Consider the following 22,224-nt stretch of genomic DNA (forward strand, 5'->3'; position numbering starts at 1 on the left):
ATAAAAAAAATGTTTTGGGTCAACCAAAATGTTTCATTTCAATAAATCACCCCTCCTCACCCAATTCTTCAATTTCAATCTTTATTTTAAAAAAAATACAAAATAAAATACATTTCAAAATAAAGTTATTTCAAAATGAAAAATCAAAACAAGATATTTTGACATTTTGGGCACTTGTTTTCCGTTTTTTGTTTGTTTGTTTGTTTCCCTCTCCCCCCCCCAAAACTAATGTTCATTGAAATCAACACCATTTCATGAAGAAAGGTTTTATTGAAAAATCTTTTTCTAATGGAAAACTGTTTTAACAATTTTTTTTCTCAGTAGCTCTAATAGTCCATCACCTGATAGCTTGATTGAGAGCAATTTTGCAAAACTAACATTCCAAGACATTTTTGCTACCAATCAGTAAATAGGCGGTGGAAGGGGAGAAACAAGACGGGGCGGGGGGGAGGTGAGTAAAATATTCATAGATGTACATAAGAATGGCTATACTGGGTCAGACCAAAGGTCCATCTAGCCCAGTGTCCTGTCTTCCGATGCCAGGTGCCCCAGAGGGAATGAACGGAACAGGTAATCATCAAGTGATCCATCACCTGTTGCCCATTCCCAGCTTCTGCCAAACAGAGGCTAAGGGCACCATCCCTGCCCATCCTGGCTAACAGCCATTGATGGACCTATCCTCCATGAATTTATCTAGTTCTTTTTTGAACTCTGTTATTGTCTTGGCCTTCACAATATCCTCTGGCAAGGAGTTCCACAGGTTGACTGTGCATTGTGTGAAGAAATATTTACTTTTGTTTGTTTTAAACCTGTTGCTTATTAATTTCATTTAGTGGCCCCTAGTTCTTGTGTTATGAGAAGGAGTAAATAACATTTCCTTATTTACTTTCTGCACACCAGTCATGATTTTATAGACCTCTGTCATATCCCCCTTAGTCGTCTCTTTTCCAAGCTGCAAACTCCCAGTCTTATTAATCTCTCCTCATATGGAAGCCGTTCCAGATCCCTAATAATTTTTGTTACCCCTTTCTGAACCTTTTCCAAATTCCAGTATAACTTTTTGAGATGGGGTGGCCACATATGCACGCAGTATTCAAGATGTGAGCATACCATCGATTTATATAGAGGCAACATGATATTTTCTGTCTTATTATCTATCCCTTTCTTAATGATTCCTCTCCTCCTTACTAGGCCATAGAGAATCTCTATTAATAGATCCTCACCTAAGGGATGTCTCTGTCTGCTCCTCCACACCTGTCGGCTCCTCCCCCCTCCCCCCAGCCCTTAGTTTGAAAACTGCTCTAATTTTAAGAGCCAGCAAACTGATTCCATTTGGTTTAGGTGGAGCCCATCCCTGCTGTACAGGCTCCCTGTTTCCCAAAGTGGTTTGGGATGTGTTTTGTTTTATTTTGTTTTGGTGGAGAAAAAAAAGTTTGCTGCCGTAATAGGTCCCCCTAGTGGCAGCTACAAAGATAGCTGATGTGGGTTGCTGTCAGTTGGCAACTTCAGGGAATCTGAACATGGCCTGAATTTCAAAAAGATAAAGCTTTTGTCAATGATAGCATCATGATTTGTTTTGTTTTTAATTAAGGGATTTCCTGAAGCTTGTGTCTTTATAAGAAATTTCTCTTTAAAATAAATAATTTGTATGGCTATAGTTTGATGGAGATAAAAGGAGTACAAAGATGCTATGTCTGAAGTCTTCTTAAATGCATTTTATCATTAGCACCATTTCTTAAATTGTCTTCAAGAATATGCTGACATGTCCACAGCAATGCCAGCCCAAATTCATTTAAATTTCCTCCAGCAAGGTGCTGTAGCAGTGTTTATGAGAAAAATTGTCAGTGCTGGTTGGCAAGCAAAAGCAGAAATGTCCTCATCAATTAAACAGGTGTGAAAAGAGGAAGATTTGGGGGCAGAAATATCTACTTACATCTGCTGAGTCATTTTGATAACAGCCTCAGTATTGCTGTGGGACTGTTACCTTGCTTGCAGAAAATCTGCCTCCATGGCCTTCACTGTGTCTGCTCTACAGCAGCTGCAAGGCGATAACTTATGTTTTCCTTTCCCCAGCAGACAGTCATCTAGAAAGGGATATCTCCTTTAGGATAAGGGGAGATCAAGGATGGAACATCTTTCCACTCCTACCTTTTTCCTCCTCTCCCATACAGCTAGAGAGAGAGAGAGAGAGAGAGAGAGAGAGACTGACCTATCTATGGGTACATGTGATAAGGCTTGTTAAAAAGGCACGTTGGTTCTTTGATAATGTTTCCATTTATATTCTGATCAACTCCTTTGATGCATAGATCTTATGCCATGAATTTTCCAATTCCAGTTTCAAAACCAAATAACTCATATGAAAGACATAAAATAAATCATCATCTTAGTCTCTTAATCAATTTAGGAGAACATAATGTCATTCATTTGTAGGTGTGCATTGAGAATGAGCATATACAGGATTTATATAGACAGAGGGCTGTAGCATGTATTATTCCATAATTATCTTTTGTTATCAGATGATATAAAAACAGGTCCAAGTGGCTGTAACACAGACTATTCTAGGCTCCAAAGGAATGTAATTAGATTTTTTTCTTCTTGCTGTTATTCAGTTTTGTACATAATGGTCTTGTACTTACTGTACATGATAAAGGTGTGAGGTGAGATCATGACTTGATTATGACCTTATTCTACTCTAGGACACAATAGATGTATTCAGAATAGATTTATGCTGAATAGGATTGATTCACTTGTAATAGTTCTAAATGAGGGTGGATTTATCATTTAACTTTTTGGTTGCTGCTTGCATTGTCACTTATAATATGCAAGGTATAGATACAGTCAGGGCAGGTCTAGGAAAATGTAAGCATCTCCAGGCAAATTGTTGCTGGGTGATTGGAATATTGGACAAGGAGTCAGGATTTCCTGTACCACTGAAATAGTAGTAGGTGATGGCACCTAGGAGCCCTAGTCATGGATCAGGACCCTATTGTGCTAGGCACTGTACAAATGCAGAACAAAGAGAGAAGTCCTTGTCCCAAAGAACTTACAGGCTAAGTATAAGAGGTGGATGCACATAGATAGGAGAGCACAAGGAAACAATAAGATAATATTGGGCAGGATGACTGGCTGTGATCTCTGCACACAAGGTGCCTAACTTTAGCCATCCTGTCTGGATTTGAAGGAGGACAAGGTAGCTTTGAAGATGTTTAAGGGGAGCTCCTCCCAAGAAGTGAATGGCAGCTTTGCCATTGACTTCAGTGGTTGCAAGATCAGGCCCTTAAGCTGCAATTTTCAAACATAGGTACATAAAGTGTGTGTATGTGTGTTCTTATTTATTCCGAAACAGTTCATTCATCCCTATTATTTGACCCTTTGTATCTTCTGAGTGTTTATTATTTCTACTTCACTAGGGTCTGAAATGTGCTGGGCCCTTTCCAGAGGGGAAGACACAGTCCCTGCTGTGAAAGATAAAGGCTGTGGAGGTGAGGGAAAGGATACAACAGTGATTAGGGTGATGACGGGCACATGTATTTATTTCGTTATTGATGGTTCTATTTTAAGTTAAACACACTAGATCCCCTCTCCCTACCCTTCCCCCACAGTTCTCTCCAGCAGCAAATCTCAACTTCAGATCCAGTGTCTGAGTTTTGCCAACCAAAATCATTTGTAATTCATGAATCATTTGCCCCCAAATAATGAAATTGGCTAAAATAAAGTGCTGAGCTTTGGCCATGCAGAGTGCCTCAATTTTCCTCCCTCCAAAATTTGACCTCCACAAATGATCAGTTTACTAGCAGATGGTAAGCTAGTTTCTTGTACACATCATGAAAGAAGGTCTTTGGGGTGGGGGTTGGGAGGATCTGAATGAGGAGACAATAGTTGCCTTCCTGACCTTAGCACAGAAATGGGAGAACGTGTGAGTATTTGTTAGTATTTTACCTGCCTTCAGTGTTGAAAATTAACCACAGATCAATGGCTTCAGTTTTTCCAATTCCTTGGAGTTTGCTTAGGCATGGATTGAACTGTGACTGTATCCCCTGCAGTTAGGGGCGGCTCTATGTTATTTGCCGCCCCAAGCATGGCAGGCAGGCGGCTTTCGGTGGCGCGCCTGCGGGCGGTCCGCTGGTCACGCGGATTCGGCGGCATGCCTGTGGGAGGTTCGCAGGTGCCGTGCCATCGGCGTCCCTGCTGCCGAATTGCCGCTGAAGCCATGGGACCGGCGGACCTCCCGCAGGCACGCTGCTGAAAGCCGCCTGCCTACCATTCTCCCAGCGACCGGCAGGTCGCCCCCCGCGGCTTGCCGCCCCAGGCACGCGCTTGCTGCATTGGTGCCTGGAGCCGCCCCTGCCTGCAGTGTTATTTTGTTTAACCAAGCAGATTGCCTATTCTTTAACCTGTAAGCCTCAGCTTACATTTTCAGCAATTTGGAGTAGAGACCTATAGTACAGCTCCTAACATAAAGGAGTTTCCATTTGGATTGGGGTCTCTGAGTTCTACTGTAAAATATATATCTAACACTAATAATAACGATTGCAGCATGATACTGAGATAAAATATTTCCCTTTCATTTTCACCTTTGCTCCTATTCTTTTCCTTTGTCACACCACAGTCAACACTGAAGTCATAAATGTCTGATTAGATTTGTCCTTGTGCTGTTGCTTAATACAATCAGCGGTGGTTACTGACTGAGTGACAATGCCTATTTTCTGTACTATGAGTTTTATAGTCTCAGTTTATTAACCACCACTGGCTGAAGTTTAGAATCCTGGAATTAATAAAACAGAGTCACTTCCACAGCAGATGAAAGGGGAGAAAACATGTTGCAGGAAACTTTTAAGAGATTTATGAAGGCAAAACCTGTGTAACCGCAAGAGATAAACCCCAAAGCACCAGCTTCTTGTGAGTGTAGCCAATGCTGGTATTCTTAAGTAACTGGTCAATCGAAGATCTTCTAAGTGTATTACCTAATGAGCAGCGTTGAGTGTGTTGCGTTTCTTTACTAGGTAGGAATTATAATCTCTTTCTTCATGAGCTTCCTCTGTGAGGGTGAAAGTCATCCCATTGCTTGGGGCCAATACAAGGCCTATATAAATTACACTTACTTTCAGTGCGACTGTGACCCCCTGTGGGCTTCTTGTGAAGGCAGAAGCTGTGATTGCCTGGCAATCCCTCTCCAGGTGGGCTCTCCAACATATGCCAGGGCGGAATTAAGCCCAATCTCTTTAGCGACTGGAGGAACAACCACAGTACTGTGTGGTCTCTCTTTTAGACACTGCTGCTGACACACACAGGCTACTTCCAATCACAGAACAGGAGTGCAGGAGCCACTGTCACTCTGTGTGGTCCCAAGCGTCTCGAAAAAGGCTCTGTGAGCCCAACATCATTTTATATAGAAATTATCCTGACTGATCAGGACAGCATGATCTAGATTGGAGCCTGGTCATATTAAAGGAGGATAAACTGTCACCCTGAGACTCACGTTAGAATGTAATCCTGTTAGAGTTTCTCTACAGCATCACGTCATTTTACATAATTGAAAAGAAGCCGCGTTTGACTGAAATAGGCCTGCAAGAGAGCAAAGCCTTGAGCAGCAGGTTAACTAATCTTTCTGTTTCTATAGGAGCATGTCTTAGAGTAGAGGCATGTGGTAAATTTATCATTTGGATGCATAATAATAAGCTAGGAGACTATTCTGGTGCTTGCTTTTTAGCTCTGACTGTTTTAGCCTAGGGGCTGATACCTGATGAGCCTTCTAAATAACCACAATAATCTTCAAGTACAAAGTTTCCTGTTGTAAGGTTATAATATCTCGGCTCCAAAACACAGTTACTAAACTCCCAAGCCGTAGTGTTCCCAAGGGCAGCATTTGGGGGACACTGTACAGTGTATGGCAGAAGTACAGATATAAGCTTTAAGATGCTGTTTGCTCCTGAATTAAATTTCTTGCACTACATTTAGAGATGGATGCCACTATGCTATTTGAAAAGAGACAACGGTTTTTAAAGAGGATATTCTTATCTGGCTAGGTTTTCCTGTGCCCCTCAATACCATACTGAGTGCCTATTGTAATTACTCATATTTCTTTTTGAAGAGACATTCTTTCAACAGTTGTATTTTGGGCCAAATCCTGAAAAGAACCGAGCACCTGCAATTTCAGCTGAGGTCAATGGATGATCAGCACCTCAGGATTTGGCTCACGAATTTCAGATTGCGTTAAGCAAGGTGTGGTAGGGTAATGCAATTATTTAAAAAAAATCTGTACAGAGACTTAAGTATTAGGGACAATGTAGCTTTAACAAGGCAACACTACCTCATGTATAAGCTCCTTCGTTTTCAGCTTAAAACGATTTTTACCAAAAAATTACTGGGTTTTACAAAAAGTATTATTCATTTTTTTCTGATTTTCACCCTACTTTTGTATAATTCAAATATATAAAAATTACTTGTTTTAGTAGGAAAATACAATACATTGCATGAGATATATGTATTACTATAATACATTAGTCTGTGTGTATATGCAAAGCTGCCTGTTGAAGTAAGGCTATGTGTTAGTCTAGAAGATACACACAATAAACAAATAGGCATGTACACAATCTTTGAAGGGCATGAGCATCTGAATGTACTGATGAATCTTACTCCCATCACACACACATTTCAAGCTGTTAGCAGATAATGGTTTAAAGATCTGACACACTAAAATGGGAAGAAAACAAAAGTCTGTATCAGAATACGTTTCAGAACACAAGGAAGTATTTGAAAGTTTTAAAAAGACAAAAACAGGAGAAAAGGCTGAAGTTCAGTGAATGTGCAGCTAAGGATGTGGCCCAATTATTAAATGTAAACATTTATAGGCTAATAGTTCTAAGTCTACAACAGTAAACTGTTTATTCAGATGAAAAGTTTTATTTGGGTATTAGAGATATATTGTTTTCTTAAACTCAGAGTTGGCCTTGTGTTTTGAGTTCTGTTTTTGTTCTGCGGCAAATCACATTGATCAACGGAATTCAAAGCATTAATCTACTAAATACTTTTTCCCGTCTTTCCGTCCACCAAAATAAACCCTGATATTTATCCAGAAAAATTATTAATAGTTTTTTGCACTGATTTTCACCTGTTTTTGTTGTTGTGGTAATAAACACTGATAAATTCCCAGGAAAAATTAAATAAAATAAAAACTGAAAACGAAGGGCCCTACTCATGAAGTATCTTTCATAGCTACTGTATTCCAAATTGCTTTACAGAGTGAAATAATTCAGTTATAAAGTTGAATAATAAATAATATCATAAAGAGAGAGAAATTAAGAGACACAAGCAGGGGAGAAAAAACATATGTTCAAAATCTCATGTATTCTAGTGCAAAGGAATTATCTGCAGAATCCACCCTCTGTCATAGACCTATGTAGCAGAATCTAAGCTTCATTTTAAATAAAATAAGTTTCTAACTTTCATGGATGCAAAGAAAACCCTCCAAATATGAACTGCTACAGTGTTGCATTTCTGAATCTCTGCTGATATCATAAAATAATAACTTTGACAGGTGTAAACTACCTTATTCCTCTCAATGGAATATTAGTTCTTAAGTCTAATGATGTCAGTGTGAGTGCCAGCATTATTAACTATTTCACTGCTGATAGTTTTAGTAAAAATACTCAGATGATCTGCTGATAATCCATTAAGGTGAAATTGTAGATACTTAGAGTGCACTGGGGCAGAGAAGGAAGTAAATGGGCAGGGCCGGCTCCAGCTTTTTTGCCGCCCCAAGCAGCAAAGCAAAAAAAAAAAAAAAGATAAAGCCACGATCGGCAGCACTTTGGCGGCAGCTCTACCACGCCGCTTCATTCTTCAATGGCAATTCAGTGGCAGGTCCTTCCCTCCGAGAGGGACCCGCCGCCGAATTGCCCCCGAAGACCCACACATGCCGCCCCTTTCCATTAGCCGCCCCAAGCACCTGCTTCCTTCACTGGTGCCTGGAGCCGGCCCTGTACATGAGAATATGGAGAGATCTGAACAGAACAGATTAGAAAAGGAGATTAAATGAAAAGAAAAAGCATACAGTGTGATTCATTAATTAGGGCTTGATCCTCTTCCCATTGATGTCAATGACATACCTCTTATTGACTCAAAGAGACAGAGTCAATTTCTTTTTTCTTTTTCAAAAGGAGAAAATACTTAAGCCTTTTAAAAATAAAATGTATGAGTTTTAATATGTTAAATAGATCATGGTAGGACAAGAGTCTGAGAATGTTATAGGCAAACATAAGGAACTGATCCAAACCTCACTGAAATCATGGATTGCACACATTCATTAGGGTCTGTGCACTCAGGAGTTGGACTTGTGCACAAATGAAAGTCTGATCCATTTTTTACAATAGACCCATTCACCTCATGTGAAAATATATAGAACAGATCACTGTGGGGAATAAAAAGGGTTGGAATGAAATGATGTAAATTAAATATCATGACAACATCATAAGAACTGTGATTTGTACTCACTGCATTGGCTTTCCAAAGACTTTTCTTTACAAACTAGTCCCAATTTTCATATACTCTGTCAATGTAACAAACATTCACAGCATGTAGCTTAGAAGCAGAAACGAATACCTGGTGGTTGCACATGTTTAAGCTGTATGGCTTGTAGTGAGAAGGCCATCTACGGACTCCTTTGTAAGAATATTTATGTTCTGTACTCCCCTTTTCCCCCTGGCTGAAAATAGATTAGGAGTTTTCCTTGTGGGACAATAAATGGATAAAACAAATCTGATATCAAATATGATAACAAAGTAGCTAATGCCACAGTTCCATTTGCTAGTGGATCAGCTCACTTCCCCCCCCAATCATTTTATGTCTATCAGAGTGAGAAAATTCATCAGTCTGGGGAAATAATCCCTCCTAATACTGCAAGCAAAGAAATCCAGTTCTTAATGTGTTATTAGTGTAGCCTTCAGGGGACTGAATAATGCACTTTATTAGTGACGCTAACTAACACTTTCAGTCTCAGCTTTTGACAGTGAAGTGGTTAATTTTCATTGCACTTCCATCACCGCAAAGGGGTTTGGATCGAATCTATTATTAGAATATTTCTGTAGTAATATTAGCCCACTGTTTAATAGCATAGCTATTTCCAAAATGCCAAAAGAGTTATATGCTGTGTGAACAGAATATTCTTCCATTGATGTTCTTCTCTATTAAACATATCATGTTATTTAATTTCCTCTCTTGCTTTTCTTTAACAGGCTTCTCAGATCCATCATCAAGCTGAAATGAAGACCTTGGAGGCTGAAGAAAGCTGAGTGCACCACTACGTTGCTTCAGAGAAAGGAACTACTGGTCCAGCCAACCTTTCTCCTGACGACTTTTGGTAGCTTTAAATTGCCGGTTGCTTACCTTGAAAGACACAGCTATTGCTTCTTTCAGCACACATGGAGGAAGGCAGCAAAGTGTGTAACCCTGGCTAATCAGACTGTGGCTTTCCTATGAAGAGCAGAAGGCCAATCATAAAAGGATTATTTCACAGTTAGCCTCCTGGACTTTACCTCTGACCTGATCACTGGACACAAATACAAGCCGATTCCAACAATCTGAGTTTTCACTACCTGTTCTTTATCATTGTTTTAATTTCTCTTTCTTTGGTATTCTGTTTCTTTAAGTTCAAAATGGGCCTGTGGACGAGAATGTGGCCCAAAGATTGGGCTGCTTTCCTGAAATCCTGGCTCATAATTTCCCTGGGGCTCTGCATGCAGGTCTCCAAAACTCTGGCCTGTCCAAATGTGTGCCGCTGTGATCGAAACTTTGTCTACTGTAATGAGCGAAGCTTGACCTCAGTGCCTCTTGGGATACCGGAGGGTGTAACCGTACTCTACCTCCACAATAACCAAATTAATAATGCTGGATTCCCTGCAGAGCTGCACAACGTCCAGTCTGTGCACACGGTCTACCTATATGGCAACCAATTGGATGAGTTTCCCATGAACCTGCCCAAGAATGTCAGGGTTCTTCACCTGCAGGAAAACAACATTCAAACCATTTCTCGGGCTGCCCTGGCCCAGCTCCTGAAGCTGGAAGAGCTGCACCTAGATGACAACTCCATCTCTACTGTAGGGGTTGAGGATGGAGCATTTCGGGAAGCTGTCAGCCTCAAGCTTCTGTTCTTGTCTAAGAATCACTTGAGCAGTGTACCAGTTGGCCTTCCAGTGGACTTACAAGAATTACGAGTTGATGAAAACCGAATTGCCATAATTTCAGACATGGCCTTCCAGAATCTCACGAGCTTGGAACGTCTTATTGTGGATGGCAATCTCCTTACCAATAAAGGTATAGCTGAGGGCACCTTCAGCCATCTGACCAAGCTCAAGGAATTCTCAATAGTACGGAATTCACTATCCTACCCTCCCCCTGATCTTCCAGGTACATATCTGCTGAGGCTTTACCTGCAGGACAACCAGATAACCCACATACCACTTTCAGCCTTTTCAAACCTCCACAAGCTGGAGCGGCTTGATATTTCCAACAATCAGCTCCGGATGCTGGTGAAAGGGGTCTTTGATAACCTCCACAATCTGAAGCAGCTCACTGCACGGAATAATCCCTGGTTATGTGACTGCAGTATTAAATGGGTCACTGAATGGCTCAAATTTATTCCCTCATCCATCAATGTCCGGGGTTTTATGTGCCAGGGACCAGAACAGGTCCGAGGTATGGCTGTCAGGGAGCTCAATATGAATATGTTGTCATGCCCCACCACCACTCCTGGTCTGCCACTTATCACCCCAGCCCCTGCTACCACCTTGCCAACCACACTGGTTCCCACTTCATCAGTTCCAACTCCAAGTGATAAATACAGTCCTCTCCCACCCATCACATCCACACTCCCCACTGTGCCTGACAGGGAGGGCGGAGAAATGGTGACACCTCCCATTTCCGAAAGGATCCAACTCTCCATCCATTTTGTGAATGACACTTGCATCCAAGTCAACTGGCTGTCCCTTTTTACCGTCATGGCGTACAAACTCACATGGGTTAAAATGGGCCACAGCCTGGTAGGGGGCATTGTCCAGGAACGGATAGTAAGTGGTGAGAAACAACACTTAAGCTTGGTGAATCTTGAACCCAAATCCACTTATAGGATTTGTTTGGTTCCACTGGATGCTTTTAATAATTACCGAGCTGGAGAAGACACTGTCTGTTCAGAAGCCACAACCAAGGCTTCCCACTTAAACAATGGCAGCAACACAGCCTCCAGCCATGAGCAGACGACTTCTCAGAATATGGGCTCCCCCTTTTTGCTGGCAGGCTTGATTGGGGGTGCAGTGATATTTGTTCTTGTGGTCCTGCTCAGCATCTTTTGCTGGCACATGCATAAAAAGGGGCGCTACACCTCCCAGAAGTGGAAATACAACCGGGGCCGGCGGAAAGATGACTATTGTGAGGCGGGGACCAAGAAGGACAACTCCATCCTGGAGATGACGGAAACCAGCTTCCAGATTGTCTCCTTAAATAACGATCAGCTCCTTAAAGGAGATTTCAGACTGCAGCCCATTTATACCCCAAACGGGGGAATTAACTACACAGACTGCCACATCCCCAACAACATGCGATACTGCAACAGCAGTGTCTCAGATCTGGAACACTGTCATACGTGATAGTGAGGGGAAAGCGAGATGCATAGAACTACGAGCAAAAACTCTGGAAAAAAAATACACACACAAAAAAATTACATTTGATAAATGTTACACAGATGCATTTGTGCATTTGAATACTCTGTAATTTATACGGTGTACTATATAATGGGATTTAAAAAAAAGTGCTATCTTTTCTATTTCAAGTTAATTGCAAATGGTTTTGTAACTCTTTGCTTTTTAAATCTTTAAAAAAAATATTGCTGAAGTACTGTACAGGGTTGTACAATAAGAACCCAATGCCATGGCAAAGGATAGAGAGACTCATTCTTCAAACATTAACCACTTTGCTGTCGAAGCTGTCTGAAGGATGTAGGTCCCTAGGTAGTCCTGTAGTATGGGACATAAGTGTTCATTAAAACAGGGTCACTAGGGATGGGCAAAGCCAGTTCTGATAAAATGAGTACAACCCTCTCACCCAAACTCATAATGAACTTCTACTGAGGTTCAAACAAGTTGGAGTAACTCTGTTCCCCATTTGTCACTCTCACCTGTCTCTGTATTTCCTGGTTCCACCTAGAAGTGGGAGTTCTGAAGTGCTACCAGAGAGGCTGTTTCAGTGGTGGGTTTTTTTTGTCTTTTTTTCTGATATGGATGGAAACAAAAAAGCATCAGACACTTTCTGCAAGATTCAGAGTTCTCTGTATTCCTATTCATAAGAGCTAGTCAGTAAATGGTCCCAAAATATCAGATACATTTTCATGAGAATTTTTTCCCCATTTTTCATTAAAATTAAGAAGTTTTACACATTTTCTAACCAACTTCAATGGGAAATGAGGGTGCTCATCAGCTATCACATGACCTTCTAAGAGAGCAACTTTGGCAGAACTAGCATGTTCAGTTAAGGCCTGGACCTGTGAGATGCTGAGTGCCGTCAACTCCTATTGACATCAAATGTCCAAATCCTATAGGATTTGCCATGCCTTAATGGCAATATACCTATCCAAATCACTGAAAGCCTCATCCAAAAATCCAATGAGATCCATGGAAAGACTTCCACTGGCTTCTGTGGATTTTGGATTAGGCCCTGATTGGTTTAATGGCCTGAATAAAGTTCAGTACAGAGAATTAGGAAGATGCTACCTGGCAAGTGAGAGAGCTTTTGTTTGTTTGTTTGTTTGTTTTTTGAAAGGCTCTCAGACCTGCTATGAACTGAATTAACTTCAATGAAATAATCACATCAAATTCCTGTTGTTTTAGGTGAATGGCGACAGGCACTAACTAAACATTTGGTGAGTTGAGGGATTTGCATGGATACTAGTCCACTGCCCCTTTTACTCTCCCTTCTTCAATCCTTAGTCTTTTGGCCACTTTTTCAACAATGATCTGTGCTTTAAAAGTAGTATTTGGGCCTAGATTTTGCTCTCTTCTGCCCTCAACTCTTCAGTTGGAATCAATTCTGCATCCCTGGGCTTGACACAGATTGTATGGAACATCATGCTTCTACTAAAATCATGATGTTGCTCGGAAAGTTACATAAGGTTCCAGCAACTCCTGACTCCTGTGCTTGCCAAAAGCTCTGGTTCTCTTGCCAGCTCAGTGATGGATTTTTATTCTTTTTTTTTTTTTTTTACACTTTGGCGCACTCTGTCTCCTGAGCCTAGGGAACACACACAAATTCACAACAAAGAGGAAGAAGACCACACAAATATCAGTAAGCCCCTCATACAAAAAGCTCACGGGGCTTGTTTTCTAACATTTTTCCAAGGGAGAAGGTAATGCATGCATGCATGCTTGCTACAGAGACCACAGAAAGGTCCAGCAAAAGTTGGTATTCCAGTTAAAGTGGCCCATTAATTAAAGATTTAACAAAATCACTCTGAAAAACTTGGGGTTATATGATCATTGATGGCTTTGTATGTTGGGAGAGAGAGCTGTGGTCCTTTCCTCTGTGAATTTCACCATGCCCATCCCTGAACCCCAGCAGTCTTTGAGCGTGCAACTTCTAAAATGGCATGAAAACATTTCGCTTCTGCACTGAAGAGATTAATCTGATCTTTAGTTGTAGATGGCAAAGTACAATCATTATCTGAGGAACTACACCCTCCCCACCGACACCTTTTATAATCCCGTTTGGGAATTCCATTCTATATTCTGTATATTTGCTATTTTCTCCGGCTATAACCGGTATTTTAGGCAACCTGTGTGGCTACTGTAATAGTAAAGTCACTGAAATTTTGCTGAATAAAAGGCTGCCATATGATCTCAAATTGTGTAATTTTAGGTAGAAAAGTCTATGCAAAGTGTTTTTTCCTAGTATGTGACCTATTTACTCAAGATAACTGAGAGAAGGCTGTATTTTTTGTTTGTTAGTTTAATATGTTTTAGCTGCCAAGGTCCCACATGATGAGCAGCAAGACATGTGCATGTGCACACACCTGTGGCATGCGGTATACATGAAAGTTTATTTTAGATTAAGTAGAGTTAGTGAATTCATTCTGGGCATGGATGTAGTATTTAATTTCACTGAAATAGCTAATTATATGTTTGGTTTGAAAAAGCCACCTCACATATTTAATAATGGTTCCAATCATTGGTATGTATACCAGTACTGGTACTTCATGCTTCGATGTCTGATACCGTAAGTACTTTTCTCTTCCGTAATTATAATCAGCTGAACTAGGTCTTAGTATATCGTAGTTACTAGAGCTAGGTGAATTATTCATACCAAATTGCCTCTTCAATGAGTTTAGCCTTTTATTTCCAATTATGAATTATCTATGCACAGATTGATTGATATGATTGTGCTTGCTATTCAAAATTGTTTGATGAATACTCATGTGAATGTGATACAGACGAGGGGTTGTTCACAAACTGTTCAGTTTGACTACATCTTGGACTATTCATGGTGCGTGACTGGGCCAGCTAAGTCACATGTCATTAATTCTGCTCCCTGACTGATGATGGGAACTTTTATAAACAGCAGGAGGGAAATCCAAGAAATTTCAAAGATGACAGAGTTTGGGCTTCGGGTAGTGAACCCTTGTGCAAACATATTGGCATGGAGTGTTCATAGGACTCATTTTACATGAACGTTATGTTGAAAAAAAAAACCCACTTATACCAGATTTCCCTAAAAAACAAATTGAAAGAACTGGGAGTACTAGCTAAACAAATTCACTGTTTTATTCAAAGAAATGTTTAGATATATGTTTTGGAATTATTTTTGTTACCTCTAACTGTTACCCACCTCTCCTCCATTTGAGCACACTCCAACACACAACAAAGCTTGGATTATTTCAAATTAGGTTCCACAGTCATATAAACGGCTCACACTCCATTTTAGCACATAGTTGACTACGCTTCATTTGGTGGAAGTTTTCAAAAGGAGGCTGGATAGCCATCTGTCTTGGATGGTTTAGACACCACAAATCCTGCATCTTGGCAGGGGGTTAGACTAGATGACCCTTGCGGTCCCTTTGATTCTATGATTCTAAGAAGGTGATAGGCACTAGCTGAAGTCTGAGTCTGGTAAAATGTCTGAAAAGATTGGGAACCTCTCAGCTAAAAATAAATGTTGACAAAGATATTTTTTGTGATTGGACATTTAATATTAATTTAATATCACAAGCTTTCATCTTGTACAGCATATATTCCAAACAGGCTTCATTAATGCTGCAGATTATGGGATCTGCCTCAATTAGTGTAAGATCTGCATACTTACATTAGCTAGCATACACCATGGAGAAAAGTTTCAAATGTGTGCACACAAAACCCAAGCAGAACCTCTGAAATGTGCAATTGCTAATCCTGATTTCCATAGATCTGGGTTGTACACATTCATTAGGGTCTACGTGCTCAGGAGTTGGACTTGTGCACAAATGAAAGTCTGATCCATTTTTTACAATAGACCCATTCACCTCATGTGAATATATAGAACAGACCACTGTGGGGAATAAAAAGGGTTGGAATGAAATGATGTAAATTAAATATCATGAAAACATCATAAGAACTGTGATTTGTACTCACTGCATTGGTTTTCCAAAGACTTTTTCTTTACAAACTAGTCCCAATTTTCATATATTCTGTCAATGTGACAAACATTCACAGCATGTAGTTTAAAAGCAGAAACAAACAGCTGGCGGTCGCACATCTTTAAACTGTATGGTTTGCATAGAGGAGGCCATCAATAGACTCCTTTGTAAGAATATTTATGTTCTGTATTCCCCACTTCCCCTGGCTGAAAATACATTAGGAGTTTTCCATGTGGGACAATAAATACATAAAATGAACCTGATATCAAATATGACAATGAAGTAGCTAATGTTACAGTTCCATTTGCTACTGGACCAGCTCACTTTTTCTTTTATTTTTTCCAATCATTTTATATCTTTATCAGAGTGAGAAAATTCCTCCATCTGAGGAAAGAATCCCTCCAAAATTGCAAGCAAAGAAATCCAATTCTTAATGTATAATTGGTGTAGTCTTCAGAGAAATAAGTAAGGCACTTTTTTAATGACACTAAATAGCAGTTTCAGTCTCAGCTTTTGACAGTGAAGTGGTTAATTTCCATTGAGTCCTTTGTTTATAGCATTTCTTTGCTCTAACTTATAACAGAGACATTAAAGTTTTACTTTAGAATATGAGAATAATGGTTTTACTCATGACTTATCTTTCCAGCTGCATGAAAAAACAAAACAGAAATTAGTGCCAAAAACAAAAGTAACTAGCTCTAAGCTTCATCAAATCCTGTCTGATACTCTCCTTTTTACACAAAGGATAATTCTAGGAAGCTGAAGCTGACATTCTTCCCTAAGATCTACAGGAGAGGTCAGTTTGGATCACAGAAGACACTAGAGGATGCTTGTAAAAGATTTATTTGTGAAGTTTTTGCACAAGCATGGTACTGTATTTTCTCTTCAATAAGACAGTTCTTTCTAGTAGCACACCCAGCAGTCTAGCACAAAGGAGATGCAGCAAGCATTGACTATATTGGGGACTCTAAACGAAACACATCCCATTAGAGTTAAATTCTGAACCTCTCGAATACAGACAAGGCACGGAACAAATTGTCATGAATACTGGGTCCCAGATATAGTGGCTCCAAATATATTAATTGAAAAATAATCATAAAACATTGTTATTAATTGAGACATATGCAAATTTGGTTCTTCTTTGTGTTTGGTATATTTTATCTATAATGAGATAGTACAAGTAGTTTGAAGCCTGCATTATCCATCTTCTGAGACCTGCCATGTTTAACTTCAAGACTCCATTCTACACTATACAGTATCTTGTTGGCTTATTCAGTAAAGACTTATTGGGAAAAAAACCACCACAAAATTCTGCTGTGTTTATATGAGTACCTGCATTAAAATTCAGACATCTCATCTCATCAAAAATCTCATCCATAAGGCAATGGAGTAAAAAAAAAATGGTCAGGATTCCAAATTTTCATTTTTGCATATTTTTTAAAAAGTGTTTTGCTGTACATCTGCTCTCTCCTTAAATTCTAACCAACTGACTTGTTTGTTTTATCTCTTTGTGTTCAAAGCAGTTTTGCCCCTATAATGAGAACTACTTGTTGGCGTTATTTTCTGAAAGATTGTCTTAGCTATAGACACATTCTCATCTTGATATGCATTTAGGAAATCACTGTTCAAGAAGACAAGAATGTAACATAATGTTTGCATATAGTATGTGTGTCTGTGAGTATGTGTATATATATAAATGCTACGTGTGTATGTGGAGGTGATATCCAATCCACGTGAGAAATTGCAGAGTCATAGGATAAATGCATGTATCTTGCATCTTTGGGTCCCTAACCTGCCTTTTACCCATTAATCTGTTTTCCAGGAATGAAATATTCCTCCTTCTCCTCCAGTTTCTCCCAGAAAAATCAGTTCTGGTTGAGACCCAAGAAGAACAGGATTCAGCCATAGGATAGTTGGCAGCTTTTATATACCTAGTACCGAGTATATGTGTATACAGGAGCTTTAGAGAGTCAAGGTGGGTGAGGTAATGCCTTTTATTGGACCAACTTCTGTTGTTTAGAGAGACAAACTTTCGAGCCACACAGAGCTCTTCTTCAGGTCTGGGAAATGTACTCCCAGTGTCACAGCAAAATGCAAGGTGGAATATATTGTTTAGGATAAGTGGTTAGCACATATTGTAAGGGACCATTTGAGGTGGAGTGACCCATTTGTGCAATCATAGGACAAAAAGAGGGGGTTAGTGGGTTACAGATTGTTGTACTAAGCCATAAATCCCGTTTCTCTTTTCAGTTCATGATTTTTAGTGTCTAGCAAAGTAATGTATTTAAGCTCCCAGCCTCGTCTTTTGAAAGTCTTGTGCACCTTTCCTTTGAGGATATGGACTGAGATGTCAGATATAGAGCGATCGTTTTGTGAAAAGTGTTCACCCAGAGGTGATAGGGTGTTTGTCTTTTTATCATTTTTCTGTGTGAGTTCGGAATGGTCCCTTACAATATGTGCTCACTACTTATGCTAAACAATCCGTTCCACCTTGCGTTTTGCTGTCATGCTGGGATTACCTTTCCCAGACCTGAAGAAGAGCTCTGTGTGGCTCAAAAGCTTGTCTCTTTCACCAACCGAAGTTGGTCCAGTAAAAGATATTACCTCTCCCACCTTGTCTCTTTAATATCCTAGGACTGACACAGCTACAACTACACTGCAAACGGGAGATTTAGACATTTGAGAAAATTCCCAACTTCCAGTGATATACACAGCACTCACTTCTGGCCCTGGAAGGGCCTGCAATATCAAACATATAGTTGTGTCATTTTTTATGTCTAGAAAAAGGTCATTTTCAAGAGTCTTGCACTTCACTGATGAATTCTTTCTTTCTCTGTAAGACCTGCAAAGCTCAAGTCATGGTATAAGGTTGTGTGTAGCTTAACACACACATCGCTGCTCACCCACCATGATCCCCCAGAGTCTGTCTCTCCCACAGAAGCAACTCCTACTCTCTTTTCTAAGCAACCTGTTTCATCATGGGTATATGAGAACACAGAGAGATGGGATAGACAGCAGGTTAGATGTTTATGACAAAAAAATAGAAACAAAATAGAAACATTTTCTAAGTTTATTTTTGTTTTCTGCCAGAATGGAAGTAGTTGATGAACACTGGTAGTTTCATGAGCTAATCTTTGTGTAGCCAAAAACTGTTAATCTGAATAAGGGAAACAATCCTTTAAATGTTCAGTTTGAATATTTCAAAAGTGGTTGGTATCTGACATGTTATCAGAATGTGATATGTATATTTGCCTGTGTGTAGCGTTTCTAGTTTATGACAACTGTGGTTGCCTAACAAGAGGAACTCAAAGAAACAAGAAAACAGGGCAAATTTTAATACAGGGAACATTTCTCAAAGTTTTCTCAGCAAAAATTAGTGAATGTGTTCCTATAAAAAGTACATACAAGTTCAGTTGTCCTAGGAAGAATTATTGTGCCAGATTTGGAGACTGCGTTCAACCAGGTATGAAACATGGATGGATGTGCAACTCTCAATAAAATCTTAGATATGGAGTCACTATTGATGGCTCCATTATACACTGAACACACATATATACATGCATCCATTATATATACACACGTGTTAAAAAAGTTTCCATTAGTCTCCATTAGTGAAATAAATTTATATATTCATAGGGTATAATCCTGGCCCCATTGATCTCATTCATAGATTTTGAGGTCTGAAGGGATTATTAAAATCACCTAGTCTAACCTCCTGCATAGCCAGTGAATGCTATATGCCAGTGAATTCCCCTATATCAATAAATAAGATTACTAAATAAGGCAATATGACTATGTACTGCATTATAAAGGGACAATGTGGATGAGGTAATATCTTTTAATTGGACCAACATCTGTCAGTGAAAGAGACAAGCTTTTGAGCTAGACAGAGCACTTTGTCAGGTCAATATACTGCCTTGTAATTTTGGTTATCTTCCTTGGGTTGCAGGAAGAATTAAATGCAACACAAAAAAATTGTACAGAAAAAAACAAACAGCTTGATCCACATTTTCAAATGTAAAGCTGCACACATAAAATGGGGGTATGTGTGAGTGGAAACAGTCAACGAGTGCACAGAAGATGCAGTTTTATGAACACACACAAGCACACAGTGTATGCTTGTATCTTCATAACTTGCCCAAGCATTACCTAGTTGCATGGATCCACCCATGTTTTCTGAACACAACTCAGATAAATGTTAGAAGTTTGGTGTGCATGTTGTACAGGCCACATTCTGTTTAACTTACTCATACAAGTCCTGTGTATTACTTTAGGGCTTCCCACCCTGAAGAAGGAGAATAGGATTTGACTATGTGCATGAAGGTATAAATCATTTTTCTCACTCTGTAGAGAAAGAATTCGTACACCAAACAAGCGATATACTCATTTTATTTTCACAAGTTGTTGTGAACATTGTGATCGAAATGTTTGTTATAACCAGTGAAAAACAAAAAAACCCAAGCTCAATACCCCGTTTTCTATTCCAGAAGTGTGGAGTGTCTTGAAGAATGAACACAGTGCAGAATCTAGATGAAGTTTCAACCCAAGTGTGCTCATGCATCTACAACTCTGACAAGCTCAGTGCCTGCGTTAGATTTTTCAATGATAGATACCAGCCAGGGTGCTAAATTAGATACAAATCTGGTTGGTAAGGACATTTGCCATAATGATTCCCTCAAAAAGGCATATTTATTGTACAATGTAAATAAGTCCACATCACTAGATAATGAGCCAATGATCACATCAGGTGTCACTGTGAAATGGGAACAGGAGAATGTCTCCAAAGAAACAGTGTTATGATTTGTGTGCTGTGGATGATGTGATCTCAGTGAAAAATAACAGGTATATTTTCCCATGAAGATGAAATACAGTTATCATGGGCAGAGCTCATAGTGCATTTTTATTGAATGAATATACAAATCATGCCACACTGATGAAATATACACATAAATACTGTGGAAACGTATATATATTGGAGATAAGTCTGGTTTGATTCAAATCTCCCTCCTCCCCACCACCATCCCAGTTTCTGGGGTGTTCAGCTCAGATCCACTTTTGGAACATACAGAACATTCCAAACTGTGAAGAACTCTGGTTAATGAAGTTTTCATAGGGACAATTAAAATGAATTGCTTTCCTATAAGATATAAGTGATTATTCTCCATTTGAGTGACTATAACCATGGAAATGAAGTGATAAAATAGTCTCAGAAAATGCAAAGTACTTTCTCAAACACTTGTAGTAAAATTTAAAAAAAAGTGTGGTTAAAAAAGAGACTGTAAAATGAAACCTCTTCATTCCATATTTATTCTTTCTATTGCTCCTTCAACATATCTAAGTTGCTTTAAAGTCAAACCAGGATTCCATTCTAACTGGCAGTGCTATAAGCTTGACCTTGTCTCATCATCATAAACTGATTCATATATCACGTTAACAATAAAAATTCTGGAATCACCTGGCAAATTTGTTGATGATGCAAGGACTGATATAGTATACAGTTCTCTCTGTTTTGAGATACTGACAAGAGGAATTTTTTCTCCATTAAAAGAAACAGTTACATAAGAACAGACATACTGGATCAGATTAATGGTCTATCTAGCCCAGTGTCCTGTCTTCCAACAGTGATCAATCCCAGGAGCTTCAGAGTGAACAGGCAATCATTGAGTGATCCATTCCCTATCATCCACTCCCAGCTTCTGGTGATCAGAGGCTAGAGACACTCATAGCATGGGGTTGCATACCGGCCCATCTTGGCTAATAAAAATAGATGGACCTATCCTCCATGAACTTATCTAGTTCTTTTTTTGAACCTGGTTATAGTTTTGGCCTTTACAGCATCCCCTGGCAATGAGTTCCACAGGTTTACTGTGCATTGTGTGAAAAAGTACTTCCTTTCACTTGTTTTAAACCTGCTGCCCATTTATTTCACTGGGTCACCCCTGGTTCTTGTGTCATGTGAAGGAATAAATAACATTCCTTATCCACATTCACCACACCATTCATGATTTTATAGACCTCTGTCTTATCCCCTCTTAGTCTTCTCTTTTCCAAGATGAAAAGTCCCAGTCTTCTTAATCTCTCCTCATATGGAAGCTATTCCATACCCTTGATAATTTTTCATGCCATTTTCTGTAGCTTTTCCAATTCTAATATATTTTTTTGAGATGGGGTCTAGAACTGCACTCAATATTCACGGTTTGGGCATACCATGGATTTATATAGTGGCATTATAATATTATCTGTCTTATTATCTATCCCTTTCCTAATGGCTCCTACCCTTTGGTTAGGTTTTTTGACTGCCACTGCAGTTAAGAATTGGAAAAAAACAAACAAACATGAGCTGACACAGTGTCCAGTACTTCAACATATGTTAATATAGGCAGTCCCATGTATTTTAGTGAGATTTAAGAGTGATTTGTGTTGAGTAGGGATTTCAGGAGCAAGTCTATGTAAAGTAACTATGTGCCATTTTAAAACAGCTACTTTTCTGACAAGTACCACACTGATTGTAAATAGGACTGTATTGTACTGTTCCTCTTATGACAGGATTATGTTGCTTCTCTAACACTATAAGA

The 22,224-nt window shown here is 39.4% G+C and overlaps 1 protein-coding gene across 6 annotated transcripts in view; it reads left to right on the top strand.

Annotated features, from left to right (window-relative positions):
- Window positions 1-13,878, top strand: part of FLRT2 (fibronectin leucine rich transmembrane protein 2) — a 65,531-nt gene extending 51,653 nt beyond the window's left edge. For 4 of the 6 annotated variants that reach the window (XM_029911431.1, XM_024211894.2, XM_024211895.2 and 1 more), the window contains one exon: window positions 9,234-13,878. In XM_029911431.1, coding sequence (XP_029767291.1) covers window positions 9,654-11,639 — 1,986 coding nt within the window. In that variant the 5' untranslated portion in view covers window positions 9,234-9,653 and the 3' untranslated portion in view covers window positions 11,640-13,878. Of the gene's footprint in view, window positions 1-3,410; window positions 3,483-9,233 lie in introns of all 6 variants that reach the window. The other 2 variants (XM_024211896.2, XM_024211897.2) reach the window with 1 other exon arrangement.
- The last annotated feature ends 8,346 nt before the right edge of the window (window positions 13,879-22,224 follow it).

Source organism: Terrapene carolina, unplaced genomic scaffold (genome assembly GCF_002925995.2).
Source record: "Terrapene carolina triunguis isolate 2854851 unplaced genomic scaffold, T_m_triunguis-2.0 Scaffold96, whole genome shotgun sequence".
NCBI classification, from domain to species: domain Eukaryota; kingdom Metazoa; phylum Chordata; order Testudines; family Emydidae; genus Terrapene; species Terrapene triunguis.